Here is a 16,487-nt window from a genome sequence, read left to right on the forward strand (position 1 = left end):
GTCTGTGCAGACTCAGGAGAAACACAAGGGACCAAAGAGCAGTTTAATTGAACGGACACAGGAAGTAAAATTCGTTTAATTAAACAATTAAATGTAAATATTTATATTTCTTTCTCAGTGTTTAATGTTCCTGTAAATGCCAAGCCTTTGGTATGGAAACTGTCTGTGGTTTTTCATATCAATTTACAGTTTAAAAAAAAAAAAAAAAAAGCAAATTCCAGTTAGATAGATACTACTGTGCCAGGAGATCAGATTACTTTTCATTTCTTCCATTATGTTAAAATAGTCAACGTAGTACATTATTTCTCATAGTTCTTCCATTAAGTTCTTTATTAGCTTAAAAATAATCATGATCTTGTTGGGCTAAGGGAAAATTTCCATCCCCTCGCTTTCTCCACAGTCAATAAATTTTGCAGGAATCAATACCTCCATAGGTTATTTTAATGACTGTGGTTTCATACCTAACTTTACAGCACAAAGACTAAGTGTTAGTTTTAATTTAGAATGAAAGGGCGACTGTGGTAGTTGTACTCTGTAGATTTTTATTTTTAATTACACTAGAGGCTTTTAATCTATCACATACTCTTATATGAGTGGCTGTGGATTTAGGAGGTAAGGTTTCCTTTCCAGCTTAGTTTTGTAGTAAACCATGGTGTAACATCCTGAAAACCAAGCTTACAAAGTGCTGTTGAAAGGAGGTGAGGGAAGGAGTGTTAAAATAGACATTATTTAAGAAAATATCTTAAATATTCAGGTTTCAATCTGATAAACTTAATCACAAAGAAGAGGATTTAAGGTGTATGAACTTAGAGGATTCTTCATGAAGAGTACAATGGCATTAAGAATGAATAGGTGGCAGATGAAAAAAGTTGCATTCAAATTATAGGACACGACCATTTGAATGGTACAAGTAGTTAAGCTAAGGTCCTGTATTTGATCATTTAATTTACCTTTCATTTTTAATATATTCTGTAAAAGCTGTCATATATCTGTTATTTTTAATTTACCAAATGTTTATACAAGACGTTACTGTTTCAATTGTGATGAAAACAACCTATGAAGAAACTAGAATGCTTTCTGTTGCATTCATTTTTTAGTTCATCCTATTTAATATTTTGTTTATTTTTCAATATGTATATTCTAATTCTGTGCCAGGAAGATCTGGCGTTGATACCAAACAAGGAAAAAAAAGTGTGTCTGTATATGTGTGTGTATATATATATATATATGTATATATAAAAATATATATAGATATATGTGTGTGTGTGTGTGTGTATATACATGCTGAATTCATTAAGCTAGGCAATCAGGTGAAATATTTTACTTCATTCTAAATTCTGAAATTTTGAGACATTCTTTATGTTTCTAGGTATTTGAATAATGAATGACATGTATTTATCTTGAAGATATGCTTTAATTTCTTCCATGAAATAAATGTAGCACAACCTATCAGTTGTTCTCTATTAAATCTTACTGACTAGTATCAAAAATAAAACAGCTTTTGAAGCTTTTTTTTAATTTTGTTGAAGCCTTTGCTTCTTTTCTGTTATGGTTTATGGTTTATGGTTTTATGGTTTTCTGTTATGGGAGGTGGTGGAATAACTGACTCTGGGGGTGTTCAAGGAAAGGCTGGATGTTGTGTTGAGGGACATGGTTTAGTAGGAGCTATTGGGAATAGGTGAATGGTTGGACTGGGTGATCTTTTAGGTCTTTTCCAACCTTGGTGATTCTATGATTCTATGATTCTATGGTTTCTATTAATTTTCTTTATGGAATTAGTTTCTATCGGACTTCCTACAATTATAAGCTATTATAATATTACTTTTAGTTTACATTTAAAAATATTTTTTATATTCCTTGTTAAAAAAAAGGAACAGTTGAATAAATATTAATTAAAAGAAATATCTTAAGATCCTTTCTTTTTGAAAAAATAATGGAATTTTGAAAGTTGAGAAGTAGAAATCTCTGCTATTCTAGCCTTAAAGCTGGAAAGAAAACATCTTGAATTTTGATAGAAGCTCTGCTGCTGAGTTAAATAGCAGTGACACAGTTATTTATGCTTGTGCATGTGTGGCTAATAGAACTATGAAAGCAGGTCTTTTGATGTTTTTACTAGATCTTTGAGATTTATAAATATTAACATATTGATTATGAAGTGGTGCGCTACATTTTCCTTAATTTGTATAATAAATAATAATTAATGCAGCATTAATTATATTGTTGTAATTCTATCACACGGATACAGAATGGGCTGCCCAGGGATCTGGTGGAGTCACTGTCCCTGGAGGTGTTCAAGAAATATTTAGAAGTTGTACAGAGGGATGTGGTTTAAGTGAGAAACATTGGTGACAACTGAGCAGTTGGACTGGCTGATCTGAGGTCTTTCCAACTTTGGTGATTCTATGATTCTATGATGTGGATTGATCTGATCTGATCAATGTGAACTCTTGCAACATGAGTAGGAATTCAGGCTCATCAGCACCCTGTTCTTAGTGAACTCTGTACTACGTTATTTTTATGATGAATGGACAGACATATTGTTAGATGGAAATCATTTTGTACAGGAAAAAATACTATTTTCAAGTTTTAATTAGGGGCTTTTCACTTATTTGCATTTGAAAAATATTCTTTCCCTGTGATAAATCATCTAAGATGATGGAACTGTTGGGATACGACCTCTGGAATGCTTTAATTCTGGTCTCTTGGTCCTTTTTTTTAATGTATTTTTCAGTTTGAAAAGCCAATCAAAATGCTTATTTCTGGAAGAACTATGTTTTGCGTCTATAAATGTAATATTTACATTTATAGAAAATAAAATCTGTTCACAGCAAAGAAGATTTTTTTCTTTCAATAGTTTAATTACACTGAAAAGTGAAATTCTGTATACTTTCTTCAGCTTAGCATACCAAGATCATTTCGAGCTTTGCCAAAAGACAAAGTTTTTATCACTTAATTTTTGAACTGACAGTTTAGACATGCTAATCGTGATGCATGCTGATTTTAAAGTTGCTTTTAAGAACAGCAAAATGACACTGATGAAAAGGCTCTTGTTATTTCATTTTGAGAAGGTGAGATCACTGCCAGAAGTGGGAAAAGGCACTTTGTGTAGTTGTATTCCAGATGTTACAAGACAAAACACAATATCTTAGTTAGATTTGACACACCTAAATAGCAGCATTTCTGATTTTTTCCACTGTTAAGTGGAAGAATTAGCTCATCCTGATGTTCACTGAAAATATTTGCATTTAGTGTTTTTTATTGCTAGTTTTTATCTTACTATTGATCAACTGCAGAGTTGTAGAATTTTTTAAAATGAAAACTGCTATTCATAAAATTCCTTATAGCAAGCATTATGAGTCTCAGATTATTTTACATTCTGTTTTATTCTCTTCAGTTCTTTGAATTCTTCCTGAAATCTATCAGCCTATACATATGTTGTATCTAGATTGGGAGATTTTAGGGCTATTTTGTGTTAATTTTGCTAAGCTTATATACAGTTATTGCTCTAAGGTGTTATAGGTCTTTAGGATCTGTAATACCTGAGCCACAGGCAAGGAGAACCTTTTTGTATCTCTTGAAAAGCAGTGACTTTTACATATCCTTCCTGGTTACAGACTACTTTGTTAATGTCAAAAACTTTGTAGTTAACTACAGTAAAACAAAAGGCCATAGCTAATGCCCTATGACCACTCATTTGAAGTTAAGCTGCATTTTATACACTTTCCATTAAGCTCAGAGCTTACAATAGTCCGTGGACATGAGCCATAAATGAATTATTAATGTCATAAAATAGTAATGCCATTTTGTATTTTGATTTTGGAATATAATTTTCACTAAGGTAGCAAATGCTGAACTTTGCATTTAATACATGTCTCCTTATCCACAGTTGCATTCTAATTAAAAATGAGAATAAAAAGAACTGGACTTCTGTATAAAGGCATCCATAATAATACTGGAACTAATTGGAAACAGACTTTGAAATTTTGTAGAATTTAAATTAGATAACTCATTTATCATGTGAGGGTTAGCATTTTTCATAATCCTTTTGTGGTAATCATTTAATGACTACGCTAAATTAAGTATTGGCTTTGGAAAACACAGATAATTACTGTTATAGATCACCGTGTTTATCTACCTTTTAAGGTTTATACACACAGAATTCTGTGAGAAAATATTAGTATGCTGTTGCTGTCTATCAGAACTTTTGAATCATTCAGTAGTCATTCAGGTGTGTTTCAAGAAGTCTGCATAGCAGTGTCACTGAAGAACCATGTCCTGTGACACACAAGCTGAAATGCTACAGATGACTGAAATAATTTTTTAAAGCAACAGTAGATAGCTCAATATTTAACTTAATTTATATATTCCCTTTTCAGTGGTTTAACAAATTGCATCAGGTCATGCATTTAGGGGGAAAAAAATGTCAGTCATATTGAATGGTGGACAGCATTACGTTCCAATTGGAAGAGAGAAAAAGGGTGTTTTTGAATTTTTTCTAAATAGAAAACAAATATTTTTAAACACATAAAAATTGTTCTTCTGATACAATGCGTTTTTCTTTCCTAAAGCTATTAAAATGCCTTTCTTATAGCAATTTGGAAAGGAAGAAAAAAAGTTTTACACTGAACAATCTTTTAAATTGTGTTAATTAAAAATTGTTTCTTTCGTGAAGCTAACAGTCACCAATAATCTTAGCTTGCTCATAGGTTGTTGCTTTGCTATAATGGGAAGATTAATGTCACTCTTTTTTTATGTAAGACTCCAAATGTGTTATGGGCCATCAAAGTCAAGAGTCTTTCTTTTAAATAAATCACAAGTGGCTTACCTGATATTGTGAAATAGCTTGTTAACACTAGCAGTTTTTAATGCGTGATGCACTGGAAATGTTAAAAGTAGATGTTGAGTATTTGTGGCTTGAGATGAGTCATGCTTCAGTAGAAGTACTGTATTTAATTCATGTTTGCCAAGCTTTACATGATGTTATATTCTTTTCTCCTGGCTGTTGCTGTATTCCATCTTCATTGTTGCTGCTGCTTGGCAGACACAGTTACAGAATAGATGCTGTGAAATGCTCTGGTTTTTGGTTCATTATTTTTTTCTTCTCGCTATACTTAGGAAAAATTTATTCAAGTACACAGCTGTTTTTCTGGCTCTGGGTTTCTCTAGCTATTGTAAAAGAAATCATGTTTGACCAGAGAAGCATAGTGCAAATTCTTTTTACAATGTTTCTTAGAACTGACGTAAACGAACGTGTTTTGACTATGATTAATGAGTATTCTGTGACTCAAATGGAAGAGAATACTAACATCACTTTTATCAGGAACTTGTGCTTTCACAGTCAATGGAAATCCTCCATAAAAACTGGTATATCAGAAAAGAAAGCTCGTACCTTGATTTCATATTCTGAAAGCAGAATTCACATTTGTCTATTCCCACTTCAGTCTTGTATCTTTTGCACACTGTGTTCCATTAATATTTTTCTTTTCTGGAAATGAATGACTCTTAACAGCAGTATGGTCACATTAGTTAAATGAAGATGCTGGCTACTGTACTGCATTGGCCTATCTGTTAAATAACTTCTGGAGTCTGATTGTAGATACGTTCTGTTATGTTTGTTGTAGTCTTACCTCTGAAATTCATTTTCATATTAAATGCTTCTCTTTATGGAATCATGCTTGTCAGTCAATTTAATTGAAATGCCATGGTGACCTTTATTTGAAATGCTCTGAACTTCCTGTGGTTTTTGGAAAGTCTTTTTTCTTTGATTCCAATTAAAATTATTTATAAATTATCAGCTGCATACTAATTAACCTTATGAAACTGCTAGCAAATTAACCTTACAAACAATATATCTTTTGCAGAGGTAGTTCAGCTGAGTTTGCCAGAAGATCAAAAAATAAGCACTACTGCAGCAACAGTAGGACAAAGTGCTGTCTTAAGTTGTGCCATCCAAGGCGTTCTGAGACCTCCCATCATCTGGAAGAGGAACAATGTCATTCTGAATAACTTAGATTTGGAAGATATCAGTGTAAGTAAAAGAGTTCTATTTAACAGTTTGTTACAAAACCTTTGCTTGAAGAACTGAGAACCGATGTTTAACTAATTCCTACTCAATATGTTTTCAGTCATATGGCTGTATATAAGGAGAGCAAAACAAAATAATAGCAATAAAATGCCCACCGAACTCTGTTTTTCTTTGAAATTGTTTGCAAAACTCTTGGTGTTAAAATAATGAAAACATTTCACAGACCAAATGTTTAAAGGTAGTAGGTACGACAGCATAAATGTATGAAGACAAACTGCAACTTGGTGTTGTACATTCAGCACCATATAGGCTTCAAATATTTAGGAGAAGTTAATGTTTTAAGGAATTATTATTTAGCACAAGTAGGTCATTGTAATAAAGCACAGTTCATTGTAACAAAGTGTAAATAGATCACTTTTATAATATTATCTTCTCATATTTGAATGAAAATATACTTTTACCTTAGTACAACTCCTACTACAAAATTGGTTGTTTTGATCATTCCTCCGTGTATCCAGCAGACTGAAGGAATTTCCACTGAATGTCAGTACAACTTCTAAATCTATTGTTAGGAAAGTGTCTGCTACCTAACTTTGCCATGACCTCCAAATATGGAGGGAAAAAAATGAAACGAAAAACAGATTTTATGGTAGAGCTCTCAAAACAAGTTTTCAGCTGAGTTTTATTTCCTTGTATGTTCAATTTGCTTTGGCCATCATCTTATAGTACAAGAATTACAAAATGTGGACCAACATAGGGTTACACTTGCTCGGACTAGTATGTGTCTGAGTTCACTGCAGCTCTTCTATGTGTAGAGTATCATCACAATCAAATATTTCTTTTTTTTTTTTTTTAGTGAATGCTTTTATTTCTAAGGTGGCATTTGTACTAACATGGAACCTTCATTTTGTTTTACTTGCTGATTTTTTATCAGATTTGTTCATAAATTTAACTCCTGTGGAGTAATGCTTTATAAAATAAGGGGTGGTTTCAAAGCTCAGCTCACTTGAGCGGTAGTGTTTAGCCATTGCAGAGGCTTAGGATAAAACCAGCGTGCTCTGAAAAATTCCTTTTATATACTCATTAGTTTAATTATTTTAATAAGTATAATCATAGTTAGATGGTATCCCGAAGTGCATTAATAAAGATTGGAGGATCCTAGGATTCCAATGAAAGGCCACAAAGGTAGTAAGGGGTGTAGAGCATCTCCTGTATGAGGAAAGACTGAGTAAACTGAGTCTGTTCAGATTGAGGAAAAGACTGAGGGGATTGGATCAATATTTATAAATATCTAAAGGGAGGCTGGGAGCAAAAAGGTGGGACCAGGCTCTTTTCAGTGGTATGCAGCGATAGGACAACGTTTAATGGCCTAAAACTTGAACATAGGAAGTTCCATACAAATATGCAGAAGAACTTCTTTATGGTAAGGATGATGGAGCCCTGGAGGAGGTTGCCCAGAGAGAGGTTGTGGAGTCTCCTCCTACGGAGAGATATTCAATACCTGTCTGGATGCCTAACTGAAGGTTAGGGCAACTGAGGTTGAAGGGAACCTGCTTTAGCAGGTGGATTGGTTTCAGTCTCTTGAGGTCCCTTCCAAACCCTGCAGTTCTGTGGCTGATATTCAAATGTGTCTTACCCTTACTCAGCAGGTTCTTTTCTGCAGAATTTTTTAGCATTCCGTAAATATTCGTGATGGTCATAAATAATGATTTTGGAGTTCTTTCCTCACCACTTGTAATTAGAATGCATGCAGTGAGCTGTAGAAATAGGAACACGTACTTATATAGGGAGAAATAAAAGGGAAATGAATGGAAATGATGAATGTAACAACTTCGTTTTGGTTTGAAACGTTCTACTGAATGTTTTTGCAAACATGAAAAGAGCAAGTGTTTTCAAAGCTTGATACAAACATCTTGAATATGAAAATTGAAACAAGAAACAACAAAAAAAGACAAAAATAAAGCAAAAAAACACAGAAAATATTCCAGTAGGGAGTGCACTAGTGAACCACTTGGAAATGAAGTTGAGCCTGGGAAAGTGCAGAAGGAAGTTGTTGTTTTAATAAAGTTCATCTTTGTGTTTCCTACAACCTAAGTTACTAATTATTTTTTTTTTCACTTTAATTGGTTATAAATTAAGCTAGTTTTCCAGTAGATGAAGTCTAATTTTCCCATAATGGTAGTAAGGAGGCAGTCTTTACCTGCAAATTTTTTCATTCATGTTACTCCCCTTTTCTTTCCCTCTCTCTTTGATATGGAGAATGAGCAAGTGCTGACTGGGAGCTTGCTTATTAGCTAGGGCCAGCCTACCGTGCTTCTTTGTTAGTTATAACAGCTGGAATGCAGTCCAATATGGATTTTTTGAAGACTCACAGAGTGCCTAATTTGAAGTCAGTTTGAAGTGGTGTTTGGAAATCAAAAGCTAAGGGAGAAAATTGAAATTGCTAGAATTGGCAGAATTTTTGTACATTCAGTAGGAGTGAAAGGCCATGTGACAATGTACTGGCTTAACAACCATAAACATAAGCAAATAAATAGACCAAGCAAAGAGGTAATTCCCAAAAGAAGGTCAACAAATTGCACCCTGAGAGACTTTGCAAGACAGCTAGAATATGCTGTGGAAGTAAAAGCAGATGAGGGATTGCTCATCTCTGGAAAAAAACTTAGTATTCATACCTGCACAGAGTGGAATTATTTAAGAAGTTTGGGGGTGAGCTCTGCGTGTATATTTTGTGTATGGCTACAGCAGAAATGAAACAGAGTAAATTTTTCCAGTGACAGAAGTATAGTTCTGAAGGTGAATGTATTCATCATTTCTTTATATACCGTAAGAAAATCATAGAAAAATGGAATACTTGAAAGTGCTTTTTGAAGAAGACCGTTAGATCTTAGTCCATTAATATTAATAATTATGATTCAAAGGGAGTGACAGATCCAATATCCCTGAGGTGAGGCATTAAAAATATGTACCACTTGAATTAATGTAGGTGATACCGATCTGATATGCAGATAAGCCAACAAACAGTGGAAGAAAGAATTGATGGGGCCTGGAAACAAAGCACAAACAGAAACAATAAAAAAAAGATTGGGCATAAAAACATTAACTGGGTCCCAGAGTCTCTTTTCTTCAAAATCTGTTTTATGCATTCCACTGTTTGCACTGATTTGAACTCACACTTTTTATTTCCTTAAAGAAAAAATTGTCCTTGTATTTCTTTGGTCATTCAATAATGTTCTGAAATTAGATTATCAGATGCTCTTACAACTTCATATTTATTTCAGGGTTCTTATGTAGTTATTATTCAGTATCTGTTCAAGCAGTGTAGTAAAAATAAAACCTTCAGGAGAACAAAAATAATTTGACAAAACCGAATTATTTTATATTTCAATATGGGAAATTATGTAAGTACTTAAATATTGACTTGTAAAGAACAAATGCAGAGGGAATATAGCGTGTTTCAGTCTGTTGCATTTTAACCACCAAAGAATGTGTTGTACTTATTCAGACGATTTTAAGCATTCAAATGCTTTAAGCCCTTGTATAATTTCAAATGTCTGCAGAGGAAATGTGTTCCGTGATTTGCTGTGACTGTGTTATAATCTAAAATGTTTGGTTAGCACTGGGAATTATCAATTTACTCAGCTATATAACAACCACATGTGTGCATCTGAAAAATAATAATCTTGTGTAAGTTGTGGTATTGTTTTGGGAAAAAATAAGTGACAAGGGTTGATCTAGGGAGGCAGATAAATACTTTTTTTTCCAGCAAAATGCATCAGAGATCATGTTACTGGAAGTGAGCATATATGGCACCAATCAGATTAAGTAGTAGTGACAATGTGATTTTGTAAATCAAGGGACATGATGATTCGTATAGTGTGGAAATTAAGTTTTTGTACTGTGCAATTTTCAATGCAAGTTAAATTATTTGTTTTGGGAGTGACAAATTCAGAACAATATGTCTTTGACTTCCAAGGATTGAGAGCACAAATATTATTTAATCACTGCTTTTTAAAAAATAGAATAATTTAGAGAATTCTATCTAGCCACAAATGTATGGTTAAATATGAAAAATGATATGAAGACATTTAATAGCCAATTTTAGGAGTCTTCAGTGCTCCTAAACTCTTCTCACTGTATAAGTGATTAAACTTTATCAAAGTTGTGTGCCTTGCTATTTGGTTTTTTACGTTTAAACTGATAAAAGTCAGGTGATCAGCATTAACCTGAATTAAACCATGAAAAATTTTGTGCCTCTGCAAATTTTACTTTATTTAAATTGCAATTCATTTGTGCTACAACTCAGTATGGACTCAGACTTTTTACTGACATTTTAGTATGCATCTATAAGGGCTTTCTCTTGCCGTGATCCTGAATCTTAAATTTGTGATTTTTCTTTTCAATTTGCTTGAGTTATATATAAACTATTATTCATTGCAGAACAAAGTTCTTATTTATGGGAAAATTAAAAATAGCAGATTTTTTTTCCCCCAAATGCAGTGCCTAATGTTTTTCTCATATAAATTCATTTGCTTTTAAAATGCTCTTTATATTTCATTTTACTTTACTCTTTTTTGAATTTTTCCTTTAGTTTTGCCTTCAGCTGTTCTCCTATTCCTAGCACTTCTCTTACAAGCAGTCTGCCCTTTGTTCTTACATTTGTACAAGATCTACTTAAATGACTTGCTCACCAATGAAGTTTAACATCTGCTAACATTCTTAAATTAGTAGATTTTTAAAGGAGTGTAGATTGATCTACTTTTTAATGAAAACTAATGATCTCTTTCTTTAGACTACCTTAATTGAAAACATGTAATATTTCTATTTGACAGGCAAAGTTTGTGGTTTTGAAGTTACGTATAGGTTATCTTTCTTTCAAAACATATCATTTTTCATTGCATTAAAATTAATTTCCAAATTAAACTTATACTTTTGATATCATATTCAAGTCTACATCCTAGGTTGGCCAGCAGGGCAAGGGAGATTATTGCCAACGTCTGCTCAGCGCTTTTGTCATGGTTATGTCCCAGTTCAGTTTAGTTCTGTGACTAAAGGGATGGAGCCATGTGAAAAGGTGAAGGGAGTAGATAGGGAAATGGGCTCAGAGGATGAAAGCAGTGGCAACGAGCTAAGGGAGAAAACCAATTGTGATAGAGGAATGCAAGATAACACAATATGATAGAATATAATTAAAATCGAAGCTAATAAATAAATGAGATTTCCAAAAACTGAAGACCGTACGTTAATACTGTAGGAGAGATGGCTAGGGAGTATGCATGGCAGAGACTAGTAGGAAGACAGTCCCATATCTCCCAGACAGTTTTATCTTTCCCTCAGAGAGGCAACGCAATAATGAAGTCTTCTGGGAGTTGTAGGTCGTTCTTCTTTTCTGGCACTAGGTACCCAGAACTATCCACAATCCATGGAACTGCAGAATTAACTCTCTAACTCCCAGTGAAGTACATGATGTTACGATGTGGAATAGTGATAACAAAAATCATAAAACTGTGACACCTTGTGAGATATCATCTGCAATATTGCGTCCAGATCTGGGGCTCCCAGCACAAAAAAAATGTAGAGCTGTTGGAGTAGGTTCAGAAGAGGGATATGAAGATGGCTGCAGCATCTCTCCAGTGAGAAAAGGCTGAGGGAAATGGGCTTGTTGAGTCTGGAGAAGAGAAGGCTTCTAAGAGCATTTTTTGTCACCTTCCAGTACTTCTAACAAACTTATTAACAGGAGTTAGACAGAATTTTTATGTGGTCTGGTGGTGATAGCACAAGGGGGAACAGTTTCAAACTAAAAGAGAGGAGATTTAGGTTAGATCATTGAGCACTTTTTCACTTGGAAAGTAGAGAGAAACTGGAACAAGTTGTCCAGAGAAGCTGTGGATGCCCCATCACTGAGGATGCTCAATTCTGGTTTGGATAGGATCCTGGGCAGCTGACCTACTACCAGCTATAGTGGGTGGCAACTCTGTCCCCATGGCAAGATGCTTGATGCTTGGAATTAGATTTTTAAGGTTACTTACAACCCAAGCCATTCTATTAAACTTAGTTCTCAGAAAGGGCTTCTGACAGCTTCTCTTTTACTTACAGCTTCCCATCCTTTATCCCTTTTCTATTCCTAACAAAATTGTCAGGGGAATCTCAAGAAAGATATCTCCCTTTGATGCTTCCATCTCCAGGGAGATAGTATGACCCTACATACAAACTTCTCTTTGTGTTTGGTTAAATTGTTATTATGGAATTTTTATGACAATGATTAAAAACATAATTTGTTATATTAGTACTTATGACTTCATACTTGTTTTATACTTCAGGATAAGACTTTATTACCTTTTCTCTGTTGTTTGATATCAAATACCAATTTCATTTGCTTGATTTTAAAAGTGCACTGAAAATGCTGTCAAAGCTGCTGATCAGGTTTATCAATCTCTAATTTTTTTAAATTTATTTATATACTTGTAGCTTATTTATGTATTTGCTCAACCAGTATAGTTATTTCTTTGGGGAGTTTGCTTCCATTCTTCTTTTTTCTTTTTTGGAATCTGATTTGGAGTTATAATTACTTCTTTAGTAGCAGGATAAATCACACCAAAAGAAAACATTGAGTATGTGTAAGACTTGCAAGACCTGGCATTTTTTTTTCTCTGAATATTGAAAAGATCTTATTTCGTTAATCGTCTAATGAATGCTACTTCAGAGTGTGGATCATAACACCGTAAGCTGTGCATCATAACATTTATATAACATTGCAAAGGTGCACTTAAATGAGGTACCACTATGGATCTGTAATCTTCTGGTTAATGAAGTGAGGTAAAAAGTTGCAGTGTGGTTTCATTCAAACATACTGATTCCTGTTTAGATAATCTGGACATGCAAATTCTGTAACTCTAGCTTACTCAAAGCCATAATTGCTGCAGAAGTTTAAGGTTTATATGCATGTTTTTATGATGGTGACTATCTTAATTTTGAGCCAGCTGATGATTTTCACTTTTTGAAAAAGTATTAAGATTTTTATGATTTCTCCAATTCATTCTGCAGCACATTGCTATTGAAATAGGTGTAAAGAATGCAGGAAATATATCAGGCTTTTCAGGTTATTATTTTAAAACAAAGTCCCCAGTGTCAGAAAGCAGCCCGGCCTCATCTGCAGCTAGTAGTTAAGGTCAGTCTTTTTTAAAGTATGATGAAGATGCTTTGTTAATAATGGTCTCCTGTGGCTCATACTCCTAACTTTTAAAGCCTTTTTATGCAATGTTAAATAGGAGGGTCACATCCCCAGTAATGAAAGAACGGAAGTGCTTGGATATCTGAGAGTCTATTTTATTAAACAGGGAGGCAAAAATGCTTAAACATAAAATTAATTAATTAATAACTGCCTTTGCTTGTTCTTCCTAAGCATCCCAGGAGGTAGAAAGATGACAAGTAGAGCATAATTACCTACTAGGAATTTTGCTTAACTGTCTGCAGTAATATTTACTGCAGAAAGAAAGAAAAAGTAATCTTCTGGAAGTGTTTCATTGATATATCTAGACAATATGTAAATACTCAAAAGAAACAAAAACAAAACAAAACAACCTGACGCCAACCTATAAAATCACCAGTACTGTTACTCACCAAAGTGACCGAAGCAAATTACTTATTTAGATCAAGCCTACTTAATTTGTGAACTCCGATAGGATTCCAAAACATGATGCTATGTGTGATACACTTTTCAAATGATGGCATTCAACATTTGTCTGAATTAAATTGCTCAGTGATCTATCTACTTGTAGTCTTAGTACTGTATTTCCATTCATTTCTTAATTCTATTGATGATCTGCTTTAGTATAGCCTAACTTCTCTTTTGCCATCCAAAATTATGTACCATATTTAAATGTAATCAATCTTGTCATTTTTATGCCATATTTATATATCCACCTTAAGAATTCTAGAACTTATTTTACAGAAGTTTGTATTCAGAACATTTCTGTTTGAATATGAATCACCTCATAGTCTCAATGGTTAGAATCTTTTCATTATTCTGTTTCAGAACAGGTGAAACTAGAGATTTTCCTAAATTTAGTGTGAATTATTGTAATGTCTATCTGTAAATAATTTACATAGGTCTTTCTCCCATTCTGTACTCATTTCTGGAATTGCCTCAAGTTCAACACCTCATGTTGGGTGTTGACCTCAATGAGGCTTTGTTAAGCCTCATTACATTATCATGTATCTACTTTTTGAGCCTGTCCAAGACACTCTGGATGGTGTCCTTTCCTTCTGTTGTGTCAATTATACCTCTCAGCTTAGCGTCATCAGCAAACTTGCTGAGAGTACACTTCAGTCTTGCTGTTTTATGTTCTTAATAAACACATGTTCAAGAGTGCTCATTTCAAGACAGATCCCTGCAGCATACCCCTCATGACTGGCTTCCAGCTGGTCGCAGACCCATTGATAGCAACCCTCTGGATGTGATCATACAGCCAACTCTTTATCCAAGGAATAACTAGCCTTCAAATACATACCTTTCCAATTTAGAGATAAGGATGTGATGCAGGACCATGTCAAAGACCTTAAATTATGATTGATGTAGCGATAAAGTTGAAGCAGTGGATTTCTCACAAAAGAGATAACCTTTTAGTATCAATTCAGAGAGTACAAGAATATGGTTATGACTCATCGCAATACTCTGATTGAGATGGTTTTTGAGTTTATGGGTTTTAAACTCATATGGGTTTCAAACTGTGCAATAGAAAGTGCATATTTTTGTTTTAAAAAAAAAATCAACTTTTTTATATATTGTAAATATATATTTAAGTACTTTGCCTCAAAATAATATGTAATTCGTGAAGAATTTTGCAAGTAGTGTATGATAAACTTTACATGTATAACAAAAGAGAGTATTTAGTAAAAACAAAATAGCTAAACATTATCAGTTTACTTTGTTAATAGAAAATGTTAATATTAAAAAATGTTAATATAGATTAATAAATTTAATAAAACATTTTAGTAAGTGTTAGTAATTACTTCACTGTTATCAGAAATACAACATTGTTCACATTCCTTGTAGGAAATAGGGAATTTCCATTCTTGTTTCTATTACTTGGAGGCAGAGTAGATCAAACAAAATGTGACGTGTACTGTAAAGAAGCAGCATAAATATCTCACTACCCATAATGTGTAGAAAATACAAGACTTGTATGTACTCTGCATATTTTGTATTCTGAAACTTCATTTTACGGACTCTCTGAGCACTGTATGATCCGTCTTGTTTATATCAATGCCTGGGTGGACAAAGACTAGTGCTAAAAGTCGTTATCATGGTCGATCACCGTGGAGAGGTAAAAAAGTAATTGTTCCTATATAACTGTTTTCAGTCAGTGTATGCTGAATAGCCCTTTGTTTCACTGACACCTTACCCAGTGAAGCTTTCTTGTGATAAAAGATTAGTCTGATGAACATGGAACATTGTATTAATGGTTTGAGCAAGATGAGTGATGATTTTTAAAAATAACCAAGATTGCTGTAAAAACTGCAGCAGGTTTCAACTTTTTGTGTAATACAGCCTTTGCCAAATACTCCAGCTCATACTAAGTGCTTAGTTCAGATTGATTTGTATTCAGTGTTTGCCTAAAGGCTCTATGTCAGAAGTTTTTTCTTAGTGATGTGTTTGGCAAGCTGGTCTAGCCTCCTTTTACATGAAGCTGCTATGCTAGCATGCAAGCTTTCAGTATTTTTATTTCTGTTTGTGAGCAAAGTACACCAATGGACATACATCACTCCCTTTGCTTTAGGTTTGTAGTATTAAAAATATTTTGTATAGGAACTCCATTTAAAACCTTTCTAAGCATATATGTACTGTTTTCATACATGTGAGGACTGCTCCAAAAGTAATGAGTCCATGACTGGAGGACAGCAGGCCCACAGGACCTGTGGGGAAGGGAGGAGAGGGGGGGGCATCGATGGTTTATGGGCTGGTTCAGCCAGGTTCTATGACTAGTGGGGCAAGGGAGGACCCACGCCCCAGGGAGGAGAAAAAGGATGGGTAGGGAGATGGGATACGGGCCTAAAAACAGAAAAGCAGCAACGATCTGAGGAGGAAATTTAATTTACTGTCTATGATATCGGAATATAAGATAACGCAATATAATTGGAACTGAGGCTAATAAATCAAATTAAATGAGAGAGCGTCTGAAACTGAAGGCCATACTTGGAATTGAAGGTGGAATAGCTGGGGAACACGCACACACCCTGCCAGGCAGAGAGAGTTGGAGAGAGAGAGAGTCCCATAACTTGCCAGGAGCTTTATTTTTCTCTCTGTGAAGTCCTCTGGGGTATGTAGTTGTTCTCTATTGAAAGCCAGATATTCAGAAAATTGGTGGTCCACAGAGGTAGAGCATTAACTCTTTAACTCCCAGTGCTTTACATGATGTTATGATGTAGAATACCAATAACCAAAAATCATAAAACCGTGACA

The 16,487-nt window shown here is 34.1% G+C and overlaps 1 protein-coding gene across 4 annotated transcripts in view; it reads left to right on the forward strand.

Moving 5' to 3' along the window:
* FSTL5 (follistatin like 5) overlaps window positions 1-16,487 on the forward strand; it is a 213,612-nt gene that overhangs the window by 140,660 nt on the left and 56,465 nt on the right. For all 4 annotated transcript variants that reach the window (XM_042829771.1, XM_042829774.1, XM_042829773.1 and 1 more), the window contains one exon: window positions 5,862-6,028. In XM_042829771.1, the coding sequence (XP_042685705.1) occupies window positions 5,862-6,028 (167 nt within the window). The remainder of the gene's footprint in view (window positions 1-5,861; window positions 6,029-16,487) is intronic.

The sequence above is a fragment of the Centrocercus urophasianus genome, unplaced genomic scaffold, assembly GCF_019232065.1.
Source record: "Centrocercus urophasianus isolate 14NV4802_14NV808 unplaced genomic scaffold, USGS_Curo_1.0 seq_32, whole genome shotgun sequence".
NCBI classification, from domain to species: domain Eukaryota; kingdom Metazoa; phylum Chordata; class Aves; order Galliformes; family Phasianidae; genus Centrocercus; species Centrocercus urophasianus.